Source organism: Canis lupus, chromosome X (assembly GCF_048164855.1).
Source record: "Canis lupus baileyi chromosome X, mCanLup2.hap1, whole genome shotgun sequence".
Taxonomy (NCBI): Eukaryota; Metazoa; Chordata; class Mammalia; order Carnivora; family Canidae; genus Canis; species Canis lupus.
The window spans coordinates 97,687,323-97,699,794 of NC_132876.1; the positions used below are offsets into that span (position 1 = coordinate 97,687,323).

The 12,472-nt window shown below is 35.6% G+C and overlaps 1 protein-coding gene across 14 annotated transcripts in view; it reads left to right on the forward strand.

The window, feature by feature from the left end:
* Positions 1 to 12,472, forward strand: part of DMD (dystrophin) — a 2,167,959-nt gene that overhangs the window by 1,080,607 nt on the left and 1,074,880 nt on the right. For all 14 annotated transcript variants that reach the window (XM_072818058.1, XM_072818060.1, XM_072818056.1 and 11 more), the window contains one exon: positions 11,379 to 11,526. In XM_072818058.1, coding sequence (XP_072674159.1) covers positions 11,379 to 11,526 — 148 coding nt within the window. The remainder of the gene's footprint in view (positions 1 to 11,378; positions 11,527 to 12,472) is intronic.

Sequence of the window (12,472 nt, forward strand, 5' to 3'; positions counted from 1 at the left end):
AAAAAAACATATAAACTGTTAACTAGTGCTATTCACCTCTAGTATTGCCTTGGATTTCTGCTTGGAAATATACAAGTTTCTTTGTCTCCCAATGTCTCAGTTTTCTCATTTGTAAAGTAGAATAGGAGCACCTACCCTAGGCTATTGTGAAAATATTAAATGCTGTATTGAATCAAAGAACTTTATCAGGTGCTTAGCACCTGATATTTGTGTTTGTGACTGCTTTTGCTGCTGTTTCTAGGTAAAAGTCCCTCCATCAGTTACGTATGTTTGTGTATGAATGAAGAGAAAGACATCCGTATTTTGAATTTCCTCTCTAGTCAACAATTAAAAATAAAATTAAGAGCAATGATGTCAAACACAGTATCTTTATTTGGACTATATACTAGGAGATATTTATTTTTTAAGACATATGCAGATTAAACATTTTTTAAAATTTTTATTTATTTATGATAGTCACAGAGAGAGAGAGAGAGAGAGAGAGAGAAAGAGAGAGAGGCAGAGGGAGAAGCAGGCTCCATGCACCGGGAGCCTGACGTGGGATTCGATCCCGGGTCTCCAGGATCGCGCCCTGGGCCAAAGGCAGGCGCCAAACCGCTGTGCCACCCAGGGATCCCACTAGGAGATATTTAAATTATGAGTATATTAAATGTTCAGGTTTGGGGGGCATCTGAGTGGCTCAGTCAGCTAAGCAGCTGCCTTTGGCTCAGGCCATGAACCCGGGGTCCTGGGATCTCGCCCCACATGGGGCTCCCTGCTCAACGGGGAATATGCTTCTCCCTCTCCCTATGTCCCTCCCTCTGCTCGTGCCCTCTCTCATTCTCACTCTTGCTCACTCTCTCTCAAATAAATAAAATCTTAAAAAGAATAAATGCTCACGTTTTATAAAGGAGATCTGTGAATATATCAAGTCCTCAGAAAGAATGTGACATTAAACTTTTTAATAAATTTAAATTATTTAATTTAGACTGCTGAATCAATTTCTTTAGTTGATTTCTCCAAAAGATCCTAATATAAAAGGTAACATTATAGCTCACTAATAGCAAACTATTTTTGCTTCTTTGGGTAATTTTGCAGGGTGCTAATTGTGGCAAATCAAGACATTGAAATTGCATAATTTTTAGGTTAATATTAGCATAATCCTACATTGTGTTTTTTTTTTTTTTTCAGAAACAGTGCAGGAATAGCATACCCTGAATATTTTCCCACCATGACAGAACTGTCAAATATTGTACCCTTTACACTGTCATTGGCCTGCTGGAACTTGGTACTATGACAAAAATGTTTATAAAAGAGAAGGGCAAAGGAACTTTGAGGAATACCAGAGACATTAGTAGTATCAGAGGAATTTTTGTTTTCTTTTTATAATTAGCTAATTAAATAATCAGATTCAAGGGTAGGTGAAGATATGGATTCCTACATACTTGAATACTTATGAATTTATCCCAGGTATGTTTATGGTGTCTGTTACTAAGCCAAAATAATATACTTAATGAAGGCCTCCAAAACTCTCATGTGTACTTAGGTCAAATTCTGATTTTTGTGTCTATATATGTACATATTTGAATGTGTGAGTGTGTGTGTTGTATGTTAACAGTTCAAAAAGTCTTCACTTATTTAAGGGGACTCAAGCTTATTGATGAGGCTTTTCTGTTTTCACTCCTCCTCCACAGATTTGCCTACTGGTAGGAAAAAGAGACTACTACAGTGCACATTTTAGGTCCCATTCAGAGATGCATGCCCAAGAAGAGACCAATGAAGTTTTAAAAACACTTTAGAAATCTAAAGAATTTTAAGATTTTATTACATATTATTAGTGATAACCTAATGTATTTGTGAGTCCTTACAAATAATATCATTAGCATTTATCTAACTTCGCAATTATTATTATTTTAAGGATTTTATTTTTAAGTAATCTCTACACCCAACATGGAGCTTGAACTTACTAGCCTGAGATCAAGAGTCACATGCTCTACTGACTGAGCTGGCCGGGTGCCCCTGCAAGTACTACTCTTTAAGTAATACTATCAATAAGTGAACCAGATTAATAACTAAAAATAAAATAATAAAATAAAGCAACACTATTGAATACTTCGGTGTAAGGTGACTTTTATCAGTATCATTTTAGTCTGAAACACTACCATTTAAAAAGCTATAGTTTTTAAGTAATTGTGCATCCTCATACTTAAATTAGTCCTTGGTAAGTCTTTGCAAAGTGTATTAATTTTTTTTGTATGATGGTGTTGAGCTTCCTAAACCATCTATATTTAGAAGTCATTTTGTGTTTTCTATTAGTGAAAGCAATAATTCTCTGGAAATATATTGACTTATTTGCAAGATGCTTTCTGATTTAGAGGGAGATTTTTTTAATTCTAAATTTTGTTTCAACAGTATAAAATGTACAGATTACCATAGGTTATTATTAATAACAAAATACTAAAATGCTATTGTTATTTATAGCTTCCTTACAGTGTACTTTTATCCTCATCAAAATGCTATGTAACATAGGCAATATTATCCTTGCTTTATTTATGAGACAATTGGATTCAAAGAAGTAAAATGGATTACCTAAGTCTCATGGCTCCTAAATGGAAGATATAAGAAGCCTATGCAAATTACTCATGAATTATTTTATCCATCTATTTGTTTAAAAATATATTAAACACTTGTGTGCCAGGAACATTGCTTGATACTAGAAATTCAAGAGTGAATAAGGCATATTCTTTTTTGTAGGAGGTCCGTATTTTACTGGGAAATATAGCTGTACAAACACATAATTAGAACCTGAAGGAGAATGTTAATTGAGGTTTTTGTGGAGTGGGGGAAACTTGTCTTATGGAGTAGCTTATGTCAGAGGAGGCAAGCTTCACCGAATAAAGTGACATTATAAAAAGGTGACAATCTAATATACAGCAAAAGGAACAGATAGAAGCAGAATTTGGATTGTTATGGAAGTTTTGACATAATTTGATGTCTTGAAGTATAGTATACATTGTGATCTGTGTGAGTTTCTGTGTTGGGACAAAAAAGGAAAAAGGGATGGTAGTGTCAACACAGATTAGAGAATTGTGAGAAAATGATGGTAGAGAGATGAACTGGGATATGGAGAGGAAAAGGTATTTGAGGCTTTCAAGAAAGGCCATGTCAGTGGGTCTGGAGCAAAGTGTCCAAATTCAAGAGTCATTTCTGGTTTAGAACTTGTGGGATATAGAGACAAGCATGGTGAGAAAGAAAGAGATGAGTAAAGGATGACCTCCAGATTTCCAGCTTGGAGATCATTAGCTAAAATTATAAGTATTGATTCAGAGGATAAAATAAGTAATTGGTAATATGTCATGTTTGAGGTTCCACAAAAAGCTGGATAAAGAACTCAGTTAAAAGCCAGGACCTAAAACTGTGTAGTAATCACTTTCTAGATGCAGGGTAGGTAAAGTCAACGCCAGGCCCAACATCTGCTTTTGTAAATAGAATTTGATGGGGACCCAGTCAAACCCCTTTGCTTCTGATCAGCATGTGGCTGCTTTTGAGCTGTTTTGGCAGAATTGAGGAGTTGTAGCAAAGACTGCATGGCCTATAAAGCCTGAAATACTTATTCAGGAGAGCTTTATACAGAAAGTTTGCCAACCCCTGCTCTATAAGTTAGTTGAACTTTTAAGAGTTTAGGAGATTCTGTGTGGAAATGTCCAGATAGGAAATCCAAGAGGTTCTTCTATAATAATGAGATTTTTTTTTTAGTAAAAAATATCTCTGCCTCCTTTAAGCATGACAAAAGAGTCCTTTGTGTTTGGAAAGAGGTCATATTAATTGTTGATGTTGATGATGCAGTGCAAATAAAGACCATCTTTTCTGTTTACTTGTATGGCAATAAAAAACACATTAGGAGAAACAAGGGAAACAAAATATGTAGGATTTCAGAAGTGGAGAGAGGGAATAAAGGCATGAGAATGGGTTTGTAAACTCAAGTATAACCACTGTGAAAAACCTAAAAGCAAAGTACCATTGCAAAGTGGCTTGAAGCCTTAGAACCAGATTCACAACCTAGAGAGGATTAAGGGTATCACAAAATAAAATGTCAATGCTTTAAAAATACTAGCAATGGATATACTGAAAATAATAAAACTGAAAGAAAAAGCTATTACATAATACCAATGTACCTCTATTCCTTTTTCTTGCTCTAGAAATATTTCAAATTATAAAAATTCCATTTATAGTGAGAGCAAAATTAGCTGAATTGCAGGAGTCAAGTGGAAGAGACTTACTTTTCACTGCACACATTTATATTTTTCCACTGTACACCATTATTTTGTTCCATATGTATGTCTTACCTTACAAAATAAAATAGAATCTTCTGTTTAGAAAAGTATATATATATACACACTTTATATCTAAATGGGAAAAGGCAAATTAATAAGACTTTTATAATAAGAGAATATGTTAAAGAATGTTGGATAGAAGATTTCTCAAATATATTAATAAGACTTCTATAATAAGAGAATATGTTAAAGAATGTTGGATAGGGGGATCCCTGGGTGGCTCAGCGGTTTGGCACCTGCCTTTGGTCCAGGGTGTGATCCTGGAGTCCCGGGATCAAGTCCCACATCAGGCTCCATGCATGGAGCCTGCTTCTCCCTCTGCCTGTGTCTCTGCCTCTCTCTCTCTCTCAGTCTGTGTCTCTCAAGACAAAACAGACAATGATAGAAAACTGAGAGAAGTTCTTGAAAAGTGAGGAGGGGCACAAAGAGGGCATGTGGACTACTGACAATTGTTTTATATCTTGGTCTGGATAGTGTTTATAGAATGATCACTTTATAGTATATAGCAAATGTGTTTTAACACTTTCTTATTATGTCGTTTTCACATAATAAGAAATCCAATGGCCGATAAACATAGAAGGAATTTTCCAGCCCCATTAGAAGTCAAGGATTTGCTAAATAAAGCTAAAATATCGCTATGTATGATCTGAATGGTTGAAATTTAACAGTCTGACAGTACCACATGGCAGTGAGAATATGGAGCTGTTAGAATTCTCATACTCTGCTTCTTGGACTGTAAAATATAAAAAGTAGTGTAAACTTTCATATGATACTATGCTAGGAGTAAAAACCCTAGGACAGCATCTTGTCATCTTTAAGATGCACATAACCTGTGGCTCATCCATTTCAGTTCTAGGTATATACTCCACCGAAATTCTTCTGCAAACATTTCAGGGAATAGGTACATGAATGTTCATAGCAGCATTATAATAGCTTCAAACTAGAAACAATCTAAATATTTAGTAACAGTTTTAAAAAGTACACAAAATAATATACAATGAATAAGAAATCAGTTTTAAAAGATTATTTTTTTATTTTTTTATTTTTTATTTTTTAGATTATTTGTTTTAGAGAGAGATCCTGTGTATGCATGCTAGAAGGGGGAGGGGCAGAGAGAGAAGAAGATAAATCCTCCAGCAGACTCCCCTTTAAGCCTGGAGCCCACTGCAGGGCTCTATCCCAGGACCCTAAGATCATGATCTGAGCTGAAGTCAAGAGTCAGACGCTCAATCAACTGAGCCAGCTAGGCTCTCCAAGAAACATTTTTAATTAACTAAATTTAAACACATTTTAATAAAAATCTTAAAAGTATAACTTTAAGGGGGAAAAGGCAAAAAAAAGCATAATATTGGGCAAATAAACTCTCACACAAAATAATACATATAATATGGTTGCATTCATAAAAAGTTCAAAAGCGCATACAAACCAAACACCAGTGTTAGGGATGTGTATTTAAATTACATAAATTACAAAGCTCTAAGGGAATGATTACCATAGAAGTTAAGAAGGAGGTTATATTGTGGGGGCAGGAGGGAGTAGTGATTGAGAGGGAGTTTGGGGGGGTGGTTCTAGCTACTGGAAGTTTTTTTTGTTTTGTTTTAATTTCTTGGCTTTGGTGATGGTAACATGGGATTGCATGTATCCTTCTCTATGTTGTGTCACGATAGAAGGTGTTTCGAAAATATGTATGGTGTGGTTATGGTTAGACGTAGCCCACCATGGTTTTTATACTAGAGTAATGATTCAACTTCCATAAACTGGCTAATGATTTATCCCCACCAAAGAGACACTGACATGTCGTGGATTCTATATTGGTGATTTGATTTGCATTTGAAAACCTAAGCCAAATAGAGGCAGAATAATTACACCAACAACCACTACAACTGTTTGTCGAACACTGCCAGATACTGTTCTGAGAGCTTTAAATACGTTCATTGATTTCACCCATACATTAGCCTTTAGGAGGAGGTAGGTACTACTTTCATACTTACTTTTCAGAGAGGTCACTTACTTATCCAAGGCCACACAGTAAATGATGAAGCCAGAATTCCAACCCCGGCAGTGGGACCACTGTGCTCTGTCTGCTTGAAGAGTTGAGGGCATGGGTTCAGCTACGAGCCTGTATCCAGTGAATGTTTGCAGCGAGACAGTCAGTCAACTGCAGTAGAGTCTATTATACATGAGTGGACCTGGGTCCAGTATAAAAAAATATAGGCATCAAAGGACACACTTTAGTCTAGAAATCTGGGGCAGTGTCTTAGGAGGGGTTCAGGGGAAGTGGGGAGAGTTGGAGCCGTGGGAGAGCTCCTTGGAGTAGGTCAGGTTCTGTAGAAAATAAAACCCTTCATTACTGCTAGCATGCTTAGCTTTTACTACGTAATTATATTACTGGGAAAGCGGGGATGAAGGTGGGTGAGGAGGAGTAAGGGACTATGATTTGGGACAAAGAACTAATTAACTTTATTTATCAACACATACTGTTTGGACCACAAGACATTAGTGGAGGTACCTCCCACTCACCTCTTCAAAGATTAAATACGTAGGAAGAAATAAGAGCCTACTGCTGAGTTAGCAGGCTTAAGTATAAAGCCACAATGGTTATGTCAGAAGGCTACTAAGATATTATTTATTTAAATCTATTTCATAGAATTGAGCACCACCTTAATGACCGGAAAGTGTTAAAGTATGTCCCAAAGTACCTAAATTACTCCCTAAATGTAATTTATGCTTGAGAATAATCTGACTAACTTGATTTAGAACAGCAGGAAGTAAGTTATGCCACACATAAATGAAGCAGCAGTGTAATTTTAAATACTGCTTGCATAGTGAATGAGAATTTTAATATTTGCAAAATTTTAAAATCACTTGATTTATTATCCATATGTTTATACTGCCATTTTTGTCCTTTATTTAGTTCGTTTTACATTTCCTCTTACTGCCAGGGAAAAAAGCAACAACATTTTTCCCCTAGTAATAATGTAGAGGGTAAAACTTATATTTATTTTCCTGAATGGTATTTTTAATATCTCCATGTATTTCTAGTTGTTGCTGCCTTTTTCCTTAATCCTGGACAGTCCAATTAATGGAGTGAGAGAAGTTGAGGGAGCCTAGTGACTGATGTGAGATTAAACTTATAAATGTAACATTGTAAAACTCACAAAATTTATATCTATTCATTCAGAATTTTCCTCAGTGGGAAAGAGTTTGAATTTCAAAGTAGTCATGATAAAAAATGAAATTTTACGTAGTAAATTCAAGAATAGAGTTAGACGTTGCTATTAACAACGCATATTAAAATGCTGAAAAGTATATTTTAAAATTTTATGTGATGCTTGAAATGGAGTTTAAAATATTATTACTCACATTAAACGTCGTCACGTGTAAAGTGCATGCTTTTATTCTTTAATATTTTGTTTGAATAGAATTACTCATTTAAACATTAATTGTAATAATAAAATTAAATCAACTTTACAGTTTTCAAAGTTTTAGCAGTTGCAGGCTATATAACGAATATTCTAGATTTAGATGTTTACAAAGTGAACAGTTTAAGTAGTTCAGCCTAAATCTTTTAGCGCAAACGTTTGGATTTCGGGAGTTGGGGAAAAGGAAGCAAGAGGGCATCTCAAGAATATGGAACTCTCGTGCAAAGTCACACAGTCCCAAGGCAGCAGCAGGGCCTGCGGAACCACAGATGGTCCCGTGAGGCTGACAAGTCCAGCCTGTCTCATTCTTGTGGGCCTGGAACAAGGATGGAAAATAGAGAATCCGGGCCTGCAGACTATTTTCCTTTCCTTCCTCCTTCCAGCTGTGTCTTGCAGAGCTAGGGGTGCCATGATCAATTGTATGGGACCTTATGGTTTTCTTCTTTCGGGGAATTTAGAGGAAAGATCATCTGCAAAGAGAAATGGGGGTTGATGGGGGAGGAGGCTTTGTGAAATCTAGTGGATGGTATAATCGCCTGTGCTCTGAATGGTGGAGGGACACATCTGTGCAGCAGCAGCCTGGAATGAAGAGTTGGTATTTACAGTACAAATGGTAGAAAAACAGTCACCTGCCCGTAGCTGAAAGGAGTTGGCAGGAGGATAATTCTGGTGGCTGGGTAGAGGGAAGAAAAGCTAAGTAAGAAGGGGACTGATGACTGTCACAAAGGTGGAATGTAAATTGTGACCAAACATCGACTCCTTTGTGTTCCAGTTGGCTTCTTCCTGTTTCTCAAACTGTGGTAGCAGGAAGAGTTGGAGGTGATAGTTGTTAGAATATGAAACTGCCTTTTAAAATTATTTTGAAGATATTTTTCTGAATATCAAAGTATGAAACATATTGTAGAACAACCTAACAACATAGAAAAATATGATGAAAATTAAATCAGCTACAGTCTCACCAAGATGGAACAATACCAACTATGCCTCATCATTTTTTAGATCATTTAACAAAAACTTTGACTCCAGGGATGTGAGTCACTATAGGACATGTGCAATGTACAGTTTTCTCTTAAAGGGAATAAATTATTGGGACATTGAGTAACTCAGTTAAAAGTCTAGCTCTTGATTTTGGCTCAGGTCATAATCTCAGGGTTGAGAGATCAAGCCCCATCTTGGGGTCTGATCTGGGCATAGAGGCTGCTTATCCCTCTCCTTCTCCTCCTCTTGCTCTCTCAAATAAATAAAATCTTAAAAAATAAAGGGAATAAATTCTTAAGATGCATTCTTAAGTCATTTATTGTGATTAGTGTTGAAAATATATGAAAACAAAATTATCATTAAGCATGCAAAATATTTCCAAGATCATTTTTTGGCTGATGGATATATCATATTTGATCAACTCTAGAATGCCCTTAATTATTAAAGGCAGAATTCTTCTTTTTAAGCTAGCTCTAGTTAAAGACTATCCATTTGGGCTACCATTGGCTCCTTTTTTTTATGCTACCAAAATACTGTTTTAGGCATTTTTAGAGTAAGAAATATAATTGGGGTGCCTGGGTGGTGTAGTCAGTTAGGTGTCTGACTCTTGGTTTTGGCTCAGGCTGTGATCTCAGAGCCCTGATCTTAAGGTGGTGAGATCGAGCCCTGCCTTGGGCTCTGTGCTCATTGCAGGGTCTGCTGAAGTTTCTCTCTCCTTCTCCTTCTGCTATCCCCCAAATAAATAAATCTTTAAGAAAGGAAGAAATATAGTTAATCATCAAGTGGGGTGTCTGATAAAATGCAATGTATGTAGATTCATTAGTTGGAAGATGATAAAGAAGAAAAAAAGAAAAAATTCCCTACAACTATCTCTTTGAATTATTTAACTAGTAAGACTTCATCTTAAAAAATAAGTAAATCCTACCAAAGAGCATGGAAGAACATGAAAGGCACCACTGAAGCCAGAGAGATCTGAGTTAGAATCCCCTTCCTGTCGTTTTATTCCTCTTTACCTTTAGGCAGACTACTCAGCCTCTCACATTTCTCCAATGAAAAATAGGAATAATAATTGTTATGTTGTAGAGGGTGTTATTGGAGCCCAGTGCCTGGCTCATAGTAACCTTTCAAGAAATGTTAATTCCAAAAAAAATTAAAAAAAAAAGAAATGCTAATTCCATTCTCCTCCCATTAAAACAATAGGGAGTTGGGACATTATTTAAGTTCTATGATTGTTTAAATTTCTTAAATGGAGGTACAGATCTGAAAAGATGTGGAGATATTCAAAACTATACCCCATTGCATCTTAAGAGTAGACCTCAGAGAATTCTACAGGCCACTGGACTCTGAGGCAGTCCCACAGCCGGAAATTTTCAGGATGGTATTTGGTTTAATGCTAGTAAATACCTGTTTGGACAGGCCCCAGGAGACCCAGTAGTTCATAACCCCCTTAAGACTTTAAAACTTCCAAAAAAAAAGGACTTTAAAACTTCCTTTATAGACTGTTTTTTCATCTTGACTATACATTAGAATCAGTTGGGTGCTTTTAAAAATACCAGTGTCAGGATGCCACTCACAGATACTGATTTAATTGGTGATTTTTATGTGAAACTGTCTTAAAGTAAACATCTAATCCTTACTTATTTTGGCCTTAGTCACTTCTGTGACCAGAACACGACCAAGTACCTCCTTCTTAATATTCTTTCCATGTGCAATATTGACACAGTACCTTGCACTGAGTTCCTTCAGCATTACAATTGAAAATATTAGTGGATACAATAACAAGAAGATTAAAGGAAGACACCACTCATCACCTGGTTTAGACTAGTATATCATCAGTTAGTTGGTTGCTTACATCTGATCTGGTGATACAAGTTACATCTGTCATCCTGGATATTTGAAGACCTTAGTAAATAAACTCCTTTGGATCAAAAGTAATACGGAAATTGATAGGTTCATGAAGTAATTTCATGAAGTAATTTGATTTTTTTTGCTTCAAGTTTTTATTTATATTCTAGTTAGTTGACATAAAGGGTAATACTGGTTTCAGGAGTAGAATTTAGTAATTCATCACTTACATATAGCACCCAGTGCGAGGATCCCTGGGTGGCTCAGCGGTTTAGCACCTGCCTTCAGCCTGGGGCATGATCCTGGAGTCCTGGGATCGAATCCCACATCAGGCTTCTTTCATGGAGTCTGCTTCTCCTTCTGTCTGTCTCTCTCTGTGTCTCTCATGAATAAATAGATAAAATCTTTAAAAAAATAACACCCAGTGCAGGTAATTATATTTTGATCCAAAAAATATGTTGTCATTGAATATCTACCTTTGAAATACTTAATTTCTTAGGTGCAAATATATATATATTTTTTTAAATTCCTGGAATATTTTTTAAAAATGCTCAAAGAGAATAAAATGTTAATACTCCATAATTGTTTTTATTTTTGTTTTGGTAAAAAATGTGTTTGATTTTGAAGGGAAAAATTACAGCCTTTTATTTTAATTAATCCATTTTGTTCAATATCATTTATCTCTGTTAATTGAAATTGAAACCTACAAATGTGAGAAACTCAAAATAATATCCTTGTCCACATAATAAAACATATATGCTATGTCCATGTGATTTGCATAATCCACTTATTTTTCTTGTTCTCTATTTTTTGCCTCTAGGAGATTTGACAGATCTGTGGAAAAATGGCGGCGGTTTCATTATGATATGAAGATACTTAATCAATGGCTAACAGAAGCTGAACAGTTTCTCAAAAAGACACAAATTCCTGAGAATTGGGAACATGCCAAATACAAATGGTATCTTAAGGTAAGGTTTTGATATCTCTTTTTTCACACTGTCTTTGCCACACTATCGCAACTGTTTAACTTCTTTAAGTTCAGGTTGTGAAGGATGATGGAAATTGATAATTCCCAACTTTTGTTGTTATCACTACACCTATTAGAACATCATCATAATGACCATGCTGGGAGAATGTGCTGTGGACTATTTGTGTCAGTGTGAGAGTTAGCCTGGATCTAACTGGTTTATCTGATGAACTGCGAAGTATAATTGAATCTGTGATACAGGGAAGCATCTTGTAGCAGGGTGTCCTGCGGCTTTGGGGCAGTGTATGTTTTTGCCTTATGTTGAATTCTGTCCAGGAGAACTTGTGGCATATTTAGCAATAATGTAGTTGCTGGAAATATCCATCATGATAAAATTACAGTTCTGTTTCCCTAGAGACAATTGTGCTGTAGCAATATTTCTATATATTCTGTTGACAGAATGCCTTTGAGATAGTCCAGAGGCCAAAACAATGCAGAGTTAATTGGTGGTACTTATTGACTTTTTTATGGTTTATGTTAATGGAAATGCAACATACGGATTATAACCAGTGTATAGTTTAATTTCAACTTGCTGTGTCATTTGAGTATGCAGAGAGAGATAAATTAGTTTTTGGAGGTTATAACTTAGGTTATAAAATATATAGTTTAGGTACAAGACATATTGAGTTTATTACACCAAGTCTTAAGTATTTTGGTAACTTTTTACTCAAATTGTTCATGTACCAATTTTCAATCAAGCAGATTTGAGTTGTGGCCAATTTTTAATGCCATAAAATACTGATTAAGATGGATGAAAGCAAAGAAAAAGGTAACTTATAAGTTCAGACATTTCAAATTGCTGGATTCATAAAAGCAGTATCATATTCAACTTTACATTTCCTTATTCTCAAATAATTTTTTGCATAGCAAAAATACCTTCTGACATT